We start from the raw sequence: 16,850 nt of genomic DNA on the forward strand, positions 1-16,850 counted from the left end.
AAATGGGCTCTTCCCTAGCGACTGTTATCTGGTGAATAGAGAGTGTATTGTTAAAACGGAAATATCTTTTTATGCAGAAAATATTTATTAGAGCATTTCTTAATTTGACTAAAATAGAATTAGAAGCAGTGACAGAATCCGCTTCTCAGCCTCTTCTTAAGATTATCTGGTTTCACTATCCAAGGAAATGATCTGAGGGGCCTGGGATAAACTACTTGTATAGTAGTTTAGAGCATATGAGAAAGTGCATATGACATCCATACAAACCTGTACTGTGTGATTGGTCAGAGAATAAAGATAATTTTCATCCAAAGATGGTTTACATGTACGTTCTAGTAGCAGTAGTGAAAGGCAAGACAGAGTTAATTAAGCAAAACTTCATTCATTCACATTTTTGGAATAGCCCCTGTGTACACAGCACTGTAACATGCTCAGTGCGGAACAGAGAGATGGGCTAGGTGAGTAGTTTACATTCTGAGAGGGCCATCGGAGATGCTGACACAAATAACTACAGTACCCCCATGGACTCTAACAGGTACCCTAAGAGCAATAACAACAAATGGGTTAAGCAATGCAGAGGGACAGGACATTTCTCCCTGGAAGGCTGGAGTATAAAACTTTCAGCTTGGTCTTAAAGGACTATGGTTAAACTTAAACATAAGACACATGAGAATAGTACAAGCAAAGGAACACAGGCAAAAAGAAGGGCAGGAGTACATTTAGGCTCTCCAGATAGGTAGGTGGAATGGAGCATGATTGGGTTGGTAGGTGAAAACACTGCAAGGGAAGACCAAGGCCAGATCATAGAAGGCCATGAATGTTCAGTAAGGGCTCAGCCTAGAGTCAGTCAGCCAAGTAGAGTCCATGGAGCAGACATGTAACTGCACTTCCACAGGATTCCAGAAGGGGGCAGGATGGTCTGGAGGAAGTGAGGATGGGATGAGAGATCAGCATAGCCACCATGGCACAGATGAGAGGAAGTTCAGCTTGAGGGAGGAAAGTAGAGAGGGAGGCATATAAGACAGAGACTAGAGTTGTAAAATGGAGTTTAACAACCAATATTATACATATTGCACATATTTGAGTGGAATTTAGAAAAAAAGAAACTACAGGAACAGTTTTCTGTAGAAAGTTAGAAATTTTTCCTACAGGTCTAATATCTACAATTGGGATTATTAAAAATTTCTAGGTAAAAACACCTTTTGTGTTTTAACCCTCATTTTTCAATTCCAGCATAAAGAAATGGCCTTACTCTGAAGAAAATTATATTCATCAGTTAGTATATTAACATCACTGTGTTCAAATTTTAAATTAAAGAGATAGAAACATCAGTTCTATTTTTTCAATATGAAATCTGACTTTCAAAACACCAGTGTTGTAAAGTGGCCTTTTGCAGAGAATTTGCAGCCCTCCCTCTAGTCCTTTATATTTTAAATCACAAGTGCTGTCTTTCCATTTATTTAAAGAGATGAAATTGATGCTCTGAGTCACTGCCAGACATTTGCAATGACGGCTTTCAATGGCAACAGCTGCTCTGGATTTCAAATCTCTCAAGCAAATGCAGAACGCAGTGTGAGCTCTGGGTAATGACTTAGGAGAGAGGAAATGAAGAGGAGGAAAGGAGGTGCGGTCTAAAGGCCATGTTTTTAGTGAGGTATTCACATATTCGATTTTCAATCTAAGACTGGGCAGCTGACACACAAAGGGCTCACCTCCTTACAAGCAGGACTAAACCAAATGAAAGGGTTAAAAAACCCCAAAAAACCCAAAGGAAATGTGGGACCATCTGTCAGTGACTCTAGCGGCAAACTGGTGCCTACCTGAGAAATCGAGGGCACACACTCCTCTCTGATGCTGTCCTTTCAACAGTGACAAACATTTTAGAGTCTGCGTGTCCCAGACATGAATAGCTGCATCTCTTCCAACCTTAAATAAAAGGATGAGTGTTATTAACAACTTATAAATTATAAAAAAAACTGATTTTGTTCCTTAGAGTCAAGTGCCCTCAGAAATCAAACCCCACATATGTGGAGTAGGAAGACCCTGGGAAATATCCTGGTCCGACTCCACTGCTTTTCAGAAGAGGAAGCTGAGGAACCAAGAGTCTTAATGTCTTGATGGGTCCCAGCAGAGCCTGACCTGGTGTATGGCTCCCAGTTAATGGACGTTTAAGACTCTAGTCTTCTGGGCTTTGTTCCGTCAGTTAGTTCTATCCTTCCCTTCCCACCTTCTCAACTCTATACATGATTCCACTCCTTGATCAAAAAATTCCACTGTTCGTTTTCATGACACTATCTATCCTAAGAGTGCTTTTACTTGCCTCAATTATTTACCCACCTCAAGGAGGCCTGGCCCTACTTCTACCCCTGGGAAGTGAAAGTTTCAAGGCTTAACTTTATCATTAGGTGGCTTCCTCTCAAGGGGACACAAGCTTCTATCACACCAATTCCCAACAACAGACAAAACTATACCACTAAATTGGTTTTCCTCACTTAGAATGGTGGTGGTGGTTTAGTCGCTAAGTTGTGTCTGATTCTTGCGACCCCATGGACTATAGCCCTCCAGTTTCCTCTGTCCATGGGATTCTCCAGGCAAGAATACTGGAGTGGGTTGCCATTTCCTTCTCCAGGGGATCTTCCCAACCCAGGAATCAAACCTGGGTCTCCTGCATTACAGGCAGATTCTTTACTGACTGAGCTACAAGGGAAGCCGCCACACTTATAATATGCAGAGGGGGAAAAAGTCCTTGTTGGGTATGATGACTCTAAAAGGAAAAATGGGACATGAAGCCATACATGTAACTCAGCAGAGTCCACCCAACTCTCACACTGGCCTGTGGAGGCCCAATTACCCCAGGAGAGGGTACTGGCATACTGGTCTGCTTCCCACCAATTACAGTGTAAAGTGTGGTGGATCCTCAGGGGTTTAGGTCAAGAACCAGTCTCTGGTTTTTCTTTCAAAGGAAGGATGTTAAACACCCATGAATCAAGCATCATCTGTTTTTAAGAAAGACAAAAAAAGGGGGAGGGAGCAGGAAAGAGTGAAAAGGCAAAGCAGTGATCAATTACTTAAGAGCTATGAACTCTTTCCCCACCAAATGCACATTTCTGGGGGCTGACTCTCTACATACCTCAGTTTCATCCAAGGCTATGAACATCAGGCTATAAACCCTGTTCAAAGACTTCTACCTCCTATCAAGTCTCAGAAACAGTTTGCTCTCTCATGTTAATCTTTGACCCTCATGAAAGTGAAAGGGAAAGTGAATGTCACTCAGTTGTGTCTGACTCTTTGCAACCCCATGGACTATACAGTCCATGGAATTCTCCAGGTCAGAATACTGGAGTGGGTAGCCATCCTCTCCAGGAGATCGTCCCAACCCAGGAATCAAACCCAGGTCTCTTCATACCAGTAGTTTTTCTTGGAATTTGCCACTCTGATGTTGAGGATCAGGTGAACTATTTCCTACAGTTAAAAGCTCATGATAAAACCAAATAAAAATGCAATTTAAACATTGGTAGAAAAGAGCACAATACTGAAAATACCGTCAACAATACTATTGCTTTACCAGCAAGATGTGAATTTAACAGATTCTTTGCTTGCTGAATTGAACATAAGAGCTCTGTTTTGAGCAGCTTTTCAATTATAGACTCAATCCAAAGTTTAGGTATTCCAAGATGGTTCAGATAAAATTTAGTTTTTTGAAGGCTAAAATATAAAATAATGAATGAACCCAAATTAATACAACTTTAAGTTCTATAACAATAACTATATACTAGATGTTACACTGATATTAAAATATGGTTTATTCAGTAAACAGTTTTGAGTACCTAGGATATACTGAGTCTTTTTTTGTTTATACTGAGTTCTGAGTAAGGAGGTAAATATAGTAAGACTTCATGGAACTTACATTATTTTAGTTTCACCTAATCCTGTTCACAGATTTCATCATGTCAGAATAAGAATCCCTCAAAGGCTTCCCAAAAGTTCTGGTATGTATTGGTTGATTTTCCCACCACCATGAAATGATCCTGCACTCATTGCACCTTCAACCTCCTGTGCTGTGCTAAGTCGCTCAGTCCTGTCCGACTCTTTGCAACACTATGGACAATAGCCTGCCAGGCTCCTCTGTCCATGGGATTCTCTAGGCAAGAAGACTGGTGTGGGTTGCCATGTCCTTCTCCAGGGGACCTTCCCAACCCAGGGATCGAACCCCGATATGTATTGATTGACTTTTCCCACCATTATGAAATGATCCGGCATTCACTGCACCTTCAAATTCCTACCTCAGGTTTATTTCTACCAAGTGTTTCTTGAGTTCCTTATATGTAAATTGAGTTCAAAATTAAATCCTCTCTCTTCAGCTAAATCTGCATCTTGCAGGGGAGATATATACCTGCCCAGTGGCCACGTAGTCCTTCACTGGGTGAATGGTCAGGCTGAGAATGTCATCGTCGTGTCCCAGGTACAGTCTCTGCGCGTGTTGCTGCCTATTGTACACGACAGCAACTGCAGCAATGTGATAGACCACTTCTCCAGCTTGTGTGTAGAACAGATTGTTTCTACAATCGTAGCCTCTGTAACTGAAGCACAGGTCCAAGAAACACACAGAAGTTGAATAAGCAGTGCATGTACAGAGCAGAAGTTGTGAGAAGATAAAGTTGACATGCTAACATGGACATGGACAAGTAGGACCTGGGTGTCCCCACAGTTGCCTGTGACCGTGATCTTCAATGAGGGAATGAGGATCTCTGAAGGCAAGTGATGACTTTCAAAGGGGCAAATGGACACTGGTAATTTTAACAGAATTTACTTCCAGATCCTCAGCTACTATCTGTGCTTTCTCTTAAAACTGACCAGTCTGAGAACACACCTCTGATGAGGGCAGGTTTTCCTTTCCCACTTCCCGTTTCCTGACTGCCTTCCTCCTAGTTTAGGAAGTCAATCCTCTCCCTCATCTGGAATCTTATTATGGTAGGCTACATTCGAATGGCGAGCCTTCCAGGGACACCAAAACAATTCTTTGCTTTTAACAAAACTGAAGAGTGATTTAACTGAATTGTCAGCTGATGGATCATTAAGTTACATTTTTGTGTGATATATCAAAATCACAATCTATATTTTTGGGCTGTGACTCAAGAGGAATTTAAAGAATTGATTACCATCGCTGTGATAAAACTCCCTCTATCCTCATCTACTTACGTAAGTAGATGTAAGTTTTCTTACTGCTTACATCAAAAAGTGCAAAATTGGAATAGATAAAATGCTAAACTGTATTAACATCTAGCAATAAGAAAGATATATGCAGGATGGCTGCTATCCAAAAGTCTACAAGCAATAAATGCTGGAGAGGGTGTGGGGAAAAGGGAACCCTCTTACACTGTTGGTGGGAATGCAAACTAGTACAGCCACTATGGAGAACAGTGTGGAGATTCCTTAAAAAACTGGAAATAGAACTGCCATATGACCCAGCAATACCACTTCTGGGCATACACACCAAGGAAACCAGATCTGAAAGAGGTATGTGTACCCCAATGTTCATCTCAGCACTGTTTATAATAGCCAGGACATGGAAGCAACCTAGATGCCCATCAGCAGACAAATGGATAAGAAAGCTGTGGTACATATACACAATGGAATATTACTCAGCCATTAAAAAGAATGCATTTGAATCAGTTCTAATGAGATGGATAAAACTGGAGCCCATTATACAGAGTGAAGTAAGCCAGAAAGATAAACACCAATACAGTATACTAAAGCATATATATGGAATTTAGAAAGATGGTAACAATAACCCTATATACAAGACATAAAAAGAGACACAGATGTATAGAACAGACTTTTGGACTCTGTGGGAGAAGGTGAGGGTGGGATGATCTGGGAGAACAGTGTTGAAACATATATATTATCAAGTGTGAAACAGATCGCCAGTCCAGGTTGGATACATGAGACAAGTGCTTGGGGCTGATGCACTGGGAAGACCCAGAGGGATGGGGATGGGGAGGGAGGTGGGAGGGGGGTTCAGGATGGGGAACACATGTAAATCCATGGCTGATTCATGTCAATGTATGGCAAAACCCACTACAATATTGTAAAGTAATTAGCCTCCAACTAATAAAAATAAATGGAAAAAAAAATAAAATAAAAAGTGCAAAATTGGAATAGATAAAATGCTAAACTCTATTACCATCTAGCAATAAGAAATATATATGCACATATATCTGAACTCATTGAAAAAATTCTATCTTAATATTCTTTCCAATAAAATTTTTTACGTTTAATAACAGTTTATCAGAAATTATACTATCTTTATGTTGATTTAGCCAGCTATTTATTATTAATATTAATAGTTATAATGATAATTAAATCCAGAAAAAATGTGTTAGTGCTAAGAGCAGCACTGTCCAATAGAAATATTATGTAAATTATATAGGTAATTTAAAAAGTTATAATTGTCACATTAGAAAATGAAAAGTAACAGATGAAATTTATCCTAAGAATATTTAACCCAATGTCTAAAATATTATCATGTCCACCTGTAATTAATACAAAACATTTTAATGATGTGTATGATTTTTTTACATTAGGTCTTCAAAATCTGGTGTGCATTTTCTATATACAGCACATTTTAATTCAGAGCAGTCAAGTGTTCATTGCCTACAAGTAGATTCTGTATTGGAGAGCACAGAGTTAGGAAGTTATGAACACAGGGAATTAAATTTAATTTGAACTGATAGATATGTTTTTTCCTTGTTGAAGTTAAGACAAGGTGATCAATAAAAGACTTACCAGCATAAAACTAATACGTTAGGGTAAAATTCTGTGGGAGAAGTAGAACAGAAATATGGGTTCATGTATTTTTTAAACTGATGATGATGGAAATCAAATGTCTGTGGCATTTAGGTTCCATTGGAGCTATTTAAATAAATAATCTGAGTATTTATAAAACAGTAGCTATTATGCTCTTTACAAGCATTTAAGCTTAGGTTGAAAAATCTTTGATGTCAACTTAAAATGCGGAAGGTTGCACATGATTTTCAAAATTCAAAATTATTTAGGACATATATGAACAAAAGTGTTTCAAAGAAAGGTTGTCCTGGGAAAGCCAGCTGAATAGAGCAGGAGTTATGGAATGAGGAAGCAGAGATGGAGAGAATGAAATGAAATACCAAGGAGTGACACTATAACATGCATCACGAAAGGGCATGAAACATGAAAAATCTAGACACGCTCACCGAGGTGGACTCATAACACTGAGAAAACTGGACAGAGTCGTGGTTAAAATATTAAGCACAAGTAAGTGCAAGGCGGAGAGGAAAGCCAGCCTGAAGTGGGGCAGCGCTGAAAAGGGTGACAAGTTGATAAGGCAGGTGCCATGTCACCTACCCATGTATGAACTGGAGTTTCAGGCTGTCCTCAGGAGCCTTTTCTCGTTTGAGGAAGGGCACTGCATGGTTTTTCTCTTTACTTTGTTGCTTTAGCTGAGGTAGATCTTCTTTGTAAACCTTCGTGGGTAACAGAAACAGTGAGACACTCTTCAGGTTTCAAATACATAAATATCTTGGCATTCTCAGGAAATCTTTAATTGCAGGAAATCAAGTTTTTAAAACATTAGAAATTAAAAGTGGTCACAGGAGAAAAAGAAGGGCATTATATAAGGGTAAAGGGGTCAACTTATTGAGAAGGTTTAACAATGGTAAATATTTATGCCCCTGACAGCATCTAAATCTGCAAAGCCTATATTAACAACTAAAAGAAGAAATAAATATCAATACAATAATAGTTGGGAACTGTAAAATCCCACTCTCAACAATGGACTGATCATCCAGAGAATTAATAATGAAACAGATCTGAACAATACCACAGGCCAAAAGAATAGATGCTTTCAAACTGTGGTGCTGGAGAAGACTCTTGAGAGTCCTTTGGACAACAAGAAGATCAGACTAGTCAATCTTAAAGGAAATCAACCTTGAATATTCATTGGAAGGGCTGATGCTGAAGCACCAAAACTTTGGCCACCTGATGTGAATAGCCAACTCACGGAAAAAGACCCTGATGCTGAGAAAGACTGGAGGCAGAAGGAGAAGAGGACGACAGAAGATGAGATGGTTGAATGGCATCACTGATGCAATGCACATGAACTTAGGCAAACTCTGGGAGATGGTGGGGGACAGGGAGGTCTGGTGTGCTGCAGTTCATGGGGTTGCAAAGAGTTGGACATGACTTGGCAGTAAACAACAACAATAGACCAAATATTCTAACAAACAAATATGGAACTTCTCACTTATCAGCAGCAGAATACACATTCTTCTCAAGTGCAAAAGGAACATTTTCTAGGACAGATGATGTTAGACCACAAAACAAGGCTCAATAAATTTAAAAAGATTGAAATTATATCAAGTATCTTTTTCTGACCACTATTGTATGAAACCAGAAATAAGTATGGACCTAACAGAAGCAGAAGATATTAAGAAGAGGTGGCAAGAATACAAAGAACTATACAAAAAAGATCTTAATGAGCCAGATAACCACGATGGTGTGATCACTCATCTAGAGCCAGACATCCTGGAGTGTGAAGTCAAGTGAGCCTTAGGAAGCATCACTATGAACAAAGCTAGTGGAGGTGATGGAATTCCAGCTGAGCTATTTCAAATCCTAAAAGATGATGCTGTGAAAGTACTGCATTCAATATGCCAGCAAATTTGGAAAACTCAGCAGTGGTCACAGGACTGGAAAAGGTTCGTTTTCAACCCAATCCCAAAGAAAGGCAATGTCAAAAATGTTCAAACTATTTCACTATTGTACACATCTCACATGCTAGCAAAGTAATGCTCAAAATTCTTCAAGCGAGGCTTCAACAGTACATGAACTGAGAACTTCCAGATGCTCAAGCTGGATTTAGTAAAGGCAGAGGAACCAGAGATCAAATTGCCAACATCCACTGGATCATAGAAAAAGCAAGAGAGTTTCAGAAAAACACCTACTTCTGCTTTATTGACTATGCTAAAGTCTTTGACTGTGAGGATCACAACAAACTGTAGAAAATTCTTTAAAGGATGGGAATACCAGACCACCTCACCTGCCTCTTGAGAAATCTGTATGCAGGTCAAAAAGCAACAGTTAGAACTGGAGGAACAACGCATTGGTTCTAAATTGGGAAAGGAGTACATTAAGGCTGTTTATTGTCACCCTGCTTATTTAACTTATATGCAGAGTATATCATGTGAAATGCCAGGCTGGATGAAGCAGAAGCTGGAATCAAGACTGCCAGAAGAAATATCAATAATCTCAGATAGGCAGATGACACCACCCTTAAGGCAGAAAGCAAAGAGGAACTGAAGAACCTCTTGATGAAAGTGAAAGAGGAGAGTGAAAAAGTTGGCTTAAAACTCAACATTTAAAAAACGAAGATCATGGCATCTGGTCCCATAACTTCATGGCAAATAAATGGGGAAACAGTGGAAACAGTGATGACTTTATTTTCTTGGGCTTCAAAATCACTGTAGATGATGACTGCAGTCATGAAATTAAAAGATGCTTGTTCCTTGGAAGAAAAGCTATGACTAACCTAGACAGCATATTAAACAAGCAGAGACATTACTTTGCTGACAGAAGTCTGTCTAGTCAAAGCTATGGTTTTTGCAGTAGTCCATGTATGGATGTGAGAGTTGGACCATAAAGAAAGCTGAGCACAGAAGAATTGATGCTTTTGAACTGTGGTGTTAGAGAAGACCCTTGAGAGTCCTTTGGATTGCAAGGAAATCAAACCAGTCAATCCTAAAGGAAATCAATCCTGAATATTCATTGAAAGGACTTATGCTGAAGTTGGAGCTCCAATACTTTGGCCATCTGATGTGAAGAACTGACTTATCAGAAAAGACCCTGATGCTGGGAAAGATTGAAGACTGGAGGAGAAGGCGACAACAGAGGATGAGATGGTTGGATGGTATCACTGACTTGATGGACATGATTTTTAGTAAGCTCTGGGAGTTGGTGATGGATAGGGAAATCTGGCGTGCTGCAGTCCATGGGGCTGCAAAGAGTCAGACATGACTGAACTACTGAACTGAACGGAGAAATAAGTAACAAAAAGAAAGCTGAGAAAGTCACAAATAAGTAGGAATTGACACACTTCTGAACAAATAATGGATCAAAGAAGAAATCAAAAAGGAAGTTTTAAAAAATCTGACAGAAATGAAAATGGAAACACAACATACCAGAACTTACGGGACATAGCAAAAGCATATCAAAGGGGAATGTTTGTAACTAATAAACATATCCATTAAGAAAAAAGATACATTTCAGATAAAGAACTTAGTATTATATGTCAAGGAGCTATAAAAAAGTTTGGACTTAGTTTGGACACTAAGTCCAATGTTAGAAGAAAGGAAATAATAGAGATTAGAACAGAAATAAATGAAATAGAGAATAGGAAAACTGTAGAAAAGATTAATAAAACTAAGAATAGGTTCTTTGAAAAGACAAATGAAATTGAGAACATAAGATTGAATTTTACTTCTTCTAGATAGAACTGGACATGGAACAACAGACTGGTTCCAAATAGGAAAAGGAGTACATCAAGGCTGTATATTGCCACCCTGCTTATTTAACTTATATGAAGAGTACATCATGAGAAAAGCTGGGCTGGATGAAGCACAAGCTAGAATCAAGATTGCCAGGAGAAATATCAATAACCTCAGATATGCAGATGACACCACCCTTATGGCAGAAAGTGAAGAAGAACTAAAGAGCCTCTTGATGAAAGTGAAAGAGGAGAGTGAAAAAGTTGGTTTAAAGCTCAACATTCAGAAAACTAAGATCATGGCATCTGGTCCCATCACTTCATGTCAAATTGAATGGGGAAACAATGGAAACAGTGGCTGACTTTATTTTTATGGGCTCCAAAATCACTGCAGATGGTGATTGGAGTCATGAAATTAAAATACGCTTGCTCCTTGGAAAAAAAGCTATGACCAACCTAGACAGCATATTAAAAAGCAGAAACATTACTTTGCCAACAAAGGTCCATCTAGTCAAGGCTATGGTTTTTCTGGTAGCCATGTATGGATGTGAGAGTTAGACAATAAAGAAAACTTAGCATGGAAGAATTGATGCTTTTGAACTGTGGTGCTGGAGAAGACTCTTGAGAGTCCCTTGGACTGCAAGGAAATCCAACCAGTCCATCCTAAAGGAGATCAGTCTTGGGTATTCACTGGAAGGACTGATGCTGAAGCTAAAACTCCAATACTTTGGCCACCTGATGGGAAGAGCTGACTCAATTGAAAAGACCTGGTTGCTGGGAAAGATTGAGGGTGGGAGGAGAAGGGGACAACAGAGGATGAGATGGTTAGAAGGCATCATTAACTCAATGGACATGCTGCTGCTGCTGCTGTTAAGTCGCGTCAGTCGCGTCCGACTCTGTGCGACCCCATAGACGGCAGCCCACCAGGCTCCCCCGTCCCTGGGATTCTCCAGGGAAGGATACTGGAGTAGGTTGCTATTTCCTTCTCCAATGCGTGAAAGTGAAAAGTGAAACTGAAGTCACTCAGTCGTGTCCAACTCTTAGCGACCCCATGGACTGCAGCCTACCAGGTTCCTCCGTCCATGGGATTTTCCAGGCAAGACTACTGGAGTGGATTGCCAGTGACATGAGTTTGGGTAAACTTCGGGAGTTGGTGATGGACAGAGAGTCCTGGCGTGCTGCAGTTCATGAGGTCACAAAGAGTCGGACACGACTGAGTGACTGAACTGAACTGAATGAACAAAGCTAACTTGAAGGATCTTTTAAATCATTGGGATTTAAAAGAATTCCTTTCAAAAATTCTGCTATTATGTTTCTTAATAAATTTATATCCAGATAACATAGTTACTTCAGATAAATATGAAAGGAAATTATTAAATAAAATTATCAATAAAATATAATTTAAATATTTTGTTAAAATTTCTTCTAGGCAAGAAATCTCTTGATTATTCAGACATGTAAAATGTGGCCTTGCAAATCATAGTGATCACTCTTGGGAATTATCCTTCTTTCATGACCCTATGAACCTTCCAGATCAGACTTGGATACAGAGCAAAACTCTTGGCTTAATCTAGGACCTACCATATGCTGTTGACTGGGAGAACATTCCCCATAATTTAAATGTGGATAAAATCCATCTTTTGTCTACCATGTACTTATGCCCTACTATCAAGAGATATAAATTTAAAACATTTAAATGAAATTTAATTCAATCAAACTCCATTACAAAAAATCATGAAAATATTATAATAAAACTCTTATTTAGGGTTTGACCAAAAATTGTTTGGAAAAAAAAGAAGTCAGGCGATATCTCACTTCTGCCTTATCTATTACAGATGCAACGAACTAAGCTTTTAAAGTCTAATGATAATTATTCATCTGAATTCAGATGCTTTCCTCAGCTTATCAACTACTTTAGAGAACTGAATTCTTGTCTCGGCAATTCTACTGCTTATTCAAACAGTCTCATAACTTCTGTGGGCCTCAAAGTCCCATCTGTAGAACAGACTTCCATCTCAGGAATAACTCAGGAATCAAATTCAGACAACATGAATCAAATAACACAGGTGAAAACTTTAGAAAGTAAGATGTCAGGGAGAATATACAAATCTTAGGCATGAATTTCAATCAAGTCATTCATTTTCATTCTTTTACGAGTAGCATTTTATTAAATAAAAACATCTCAACTAAAAAAATTGCTTTTCTCTTTCTTTTTTCCTTAAATTGTATGTTCACTTTGCTTTCCCCTTTCATTGTTCACTCCATTTCACCTTGATATTAGGGTATAACATTGTTTAATATTTTCATATTTACATATTAATAATTTCCTTTCAAATCTTAATCTATAGCATAATATATTGTACCAACACACAGACGAACTGATTAAGTCTTGAAGTTGAGCCAAGCCATCAGTTGGACTACTTTTGTGCTAATCTAATTTTTCAAAATTGAAAGCAGTGAGTGACAATTATGGGCTGGGAAAAAAGTCATCATCTGAAAAGTCATACATTCAGAGCTTATTTAGAGGCAAAGCTAAGTAGCACATAGGATGTGCACTCTAGAGAGAGGATCAGATCCACTTTCTTATTCTAACACTACAGGCAATAAGGATGCGGGCACAGTACTTAACCTTTCAGGGGTTACTGTGGGGTTGGATTTGGTGTACCTATAGCACAGGATGTGGACCCACAGAGATACTTGATACATGGCAGCTGCCATAGGCCTATGGTAAGTTTCTGTGGTCAATGCTGACAGTTGCTATGTCTGAAATTTGAAATCTTATTAGCTCCATGTTCATTTATGGAATCTGCTTCACATAGCTCCGTTAAATGACAAGGAAGAAAACAGAACCCCCTAGAGTTATTACCATTAAGAAGGTGATACGTGTCCAGATTCCAGTGAAGGATTGTGCATTTTAATACACAGTTTAGTGCTAAAATTAAATATCTATTTTTTAAAAAATAGTACCCAATTAGTTGTAATTGTCCAATTTTTTTACTAAAGATGATTTCTGACTGGACAGATAATATGCATTGTATTTGGGCTTTTACTTTAATTAAATGGATAATGGTCTCCACAAGCTAAGAGAGACATCAGGACAATAGCTCATTTGCAAACTACCATGCTTCCAGAGTTTCCTGTTCTATAAAGAAAACACATGCTTTAATGATCTGCTGAGAAAAATGAAAAATCATGTAACTTACTTGCACAGTTTTCTGCAACAGATATTTAAAATTTTTAGCTTCTAGGAAAGCAGGAAACCCAAATTGTCATGGGTTCTGCTTTAAAATTTGCTACTACCTTCTCCTTAAAATTTTTTTACTGACATGATCAGTAAAAACCTTATTTCAAATCTGCATTTAAAGACAAGAAGTAGGCAATTTTACTAATTCTATTTTAAATTTTCTTTTGCCGAAGGACTAACCAATTTTAGTGCAGTGTCTGATTTGAATGATATAGAGATTTGGGGTTATAAAGTATCTGTCATAAGGCTTCCTGTTTACTGACCTGACGATCATAATTGATTTGAGTTTCTTGTTCAATATCAGAGTCCAACTCCGGCACGTCAGATAAATCTGAATCAGATTCTTCACTGTAGGAATCAGTGCCACCGTCTGCAGAAAACACCCCACAAGAAACAAGCAGAAATTCTGAGACTCTTAATGGCTAAAAAGCTTATTTAAAAATATTTTCTTTCTTCTATCCTCTGAGTTCAATAAAAATAACTACACCATACACCATAATTTTCATTTGCTGTAGATTCTTAAAACATCTTTTTCCTTTCATCTTTTGGTTAAGTTCGGCGGCATACCTCTCACCCTCTTTTTAGGAGTATTAAGAGATTAGCGTAACTCCTCCCACCATTTCCATACTTGCATTAGATAATGGATCTTTGGGTTTTAAATCTTGCTTTGAAAGAGAGAAAAGGGGAGACAGGGAGGTTTTACCATGGAGGAAGCTGGGTCAGAAGGAAATTCAACCACTTATTCAGTAAAAATCCTCTTTAGCCTGTTAACATGACCACCAAGTGCTGGTAACTGTCATGGTCAAAACTGCTGCAGAACCCCCCCCCCGCCAATAAAAACCACTTCCTCACATAGGACATGGTCATTACTACTGACAGTACAATAAATTAAAGGACCAACATATCCATTGACCTGGAACACAGCTGATCCTGACTGTGGATCATTCTTTGATCCCTGTTAGGAAGGCAACTCCTATTCCAAATGCTACTTTGTCACCTGACCCAGCAGCCCCACCATCCATCAGAAGTGTCCTAAGGAGGCTGAAATGTATGTGCTGATATTATTCTCAAAAGTTAATTCTTCAGGTAAACTTTAGACCTTCAGCTTTCATTTAGTATAAGCAAATTCTTTGAAGGAAATTGTCCAATTGACCCATATTCGACTAACCCATATCTCAAAACGTTTTTCTGTTTTTTTTTTTAATTTTTTAAATTTATGGTAGGAATGAATTTTTCAAAATGGCTTTAACTCTTTACCTTCAGAAGAGATGTCAGGCCATTATGTGAAATTTTTATTGAAAAACAAACAGATGTTGGAAAATTATTACTGGTTTTACCCTGGGGTGCGGTTTCCAGCAGGCCATTGCTGACACCTTCTGGAATAAATCTCCACTGGAAAACTGAGTGGTCAGCCCCTCCTGTGCTTAATACCCACTGAAAGTCATGAGACCAGCGGACGTTTGTGACATGTGCAGAATGGCCCACATACTTTCTAAATTTGGCTCCTGAAAGATATTATTGAGAAGATTAGTTATGAAAAAAAAAAAAACTCGTTGGTTAAAAAATTACATTCCAAAAAAAAAATTACATTCCTATTCATGTTGAGGACAAAAGCTTTAAATACACTAGAAAAATATAATCTTCAGTCTTATATATAATAAATAAGTGAATGTTTCAAAAGATATGTCAATCATTCCAGTATGAATTAAGCTAAAACTAGGTCTTAAAATCTGAGCTGTTTCTAAAGACACATCTGAACCTATTCCAAATAACACCTACTGGGTCACTGATTCTGCAAATAAAAGCTAAAGAATAAATATCTTACACATTCTTATTTAAGTATGAGATACAACCGGCAATCCTTTACAACTGGGAAACAGAAAATAATTCTGAAGGGGGAAATGTTAAGTTATTGTTTGGGGTCATATGATGTAGAGTTGGGAGAACGAAACTTTTTCTCTTAAATTGATTACTTTTACTCAGTGAACACCATCCCTGGGGAGTAAATGCAATAGAAAAGCTTTGCGAACTTATATTTGGCACTGAATAACTGAAGCAAAGTCTCCAGTGTGTGGTCCATACACAGCAGTATAAAGGCACTCATGGAAGTAAGCAAGGTCCACCTTATCATGTGGAGGCCTAGAACCCCAAAGACTGTGGGATATTTCCAGAGCCCACAAGCACCCCATCCCTTCTTCAGAAATACTTCTAGCTATTACAGTCCCTCTAAGTGGCATCTCTTTAATGGGGGAAAAGCCACCTGTTTAACTATCACATGCTTAAAATTTAAATACACACTGGGGATATAATGATTTAAATTTATAGGAAGGCAAAAATGGCTGCTACATGTTATTTTCCTGAGAGCATGCTCTGAGCAGGTGAGGTTTTATTATATCAGGGCCTCCGAAAAAGGCAAGGGGGATGCTGCCACAGAAGGGGAAAGGAAGGACTTGAGTCTCAAAAGCAACCCTGCCCATTACAAGGAGTTTCCTAAATCAGTTTAAAGAGATTAGACTGTTAATAAAGTCAAACAGATTCCAACTCTGACCAGCTGGAGATGCCAAATTATATATATATATATATAATTATAATTCAATAATTATAAAGTAAACACTTTCCACATCTCTGTAGACCTTGCTGGACTATCCTTTGCTGCCCTGACCTTTATACCCTCCTGAGACAGGATTTAACCCATCTCTTTGGGGTTGTTTTAAAAATACCCACAATTCTAAAAACATGAAACTATAGAGAAACATGGTAGATTTGTGGTTATGAGGAGATTGGGGGTTGGGGAGATGGTGAGATGTTGGCCAAAGATATACTTTCAGTATAAGATGAATAACTTCTGGGGAACTAATATACAGCATGGTGACTGTATTTAATAATATTGCCTCATATATTTGACAGTGGCTAAGAGAGTAGACCTTAAATGTTCTCAACATGCGTGCGTGTGCACACACAACACAAAATAACTGAGGTCATGGATATGTTAACTAACCTTAAAGTAGTGATCATTTCACAACATTTATATAAATGAAATCACCATGTTGCACACTTTAAACATATACAATGTTATTTGTTAATTTT

General features: G+C 38.4%; 1 protein-coding gene across 5 annotated transcripts in view; it reads right to left on the minus strand.

Annotated features, from left to right (window-relative positions):
* Window positions 1–16,850, minus strand: part of EML6 (EMAP like 6) — a 274,778-nt gene that overhangs the window by 86,545 nt on the left and 171,383 nt on the right. For all 5 annotated transcript variants that reach the window (XR_010662346.1, XR_010662347.1, XR_010662348.1 and 2 more), the window contains exons 12-16: window positions 15,101–15,268; window positions 14,027–14,133; window positions 7,384–7,502; window positions 4,394–4,580; window positions 1,821–1,926 (exon numbers count right to left, since the gene is read on the minus strand). Coding sequence is in view for 2 of the 5 variants with exons in the window: in XM_065929282.1 (XP_065785354.1) it covers window positions 1,821–1,926; window positions 4,394–4,580; window positions 7,384–7,502; window positions 14,027–14,133; window positions 15,101–15,268 (687 nt within the window). In the remaining 3 variants the exon portion in view is untranslated. The remainder of the gene's footprint in view (window positions 1–1,820; window positions 1,927–4,393; window positions 4,581–7,383; window positions 7,503–14,026; window positions 14,134–15,100; window positions 15,269–16,850) is intronic.

Source organism: Muntiacus reevesi, chromosome 3, assembly GCF_963930625.1.
Source record: "Muntiacus reevesi chromosome 3, mMunRee1.1, whole genome shotgun sequence".
In the NCBI taxonomy this organism is placed as follows: domain Eukaryota; kingdom Metazoa; phylum Chordata; class Mammalia; order Artiodactyla; family Cervidae; genus Muntiacus; species Muntiacus reevesi.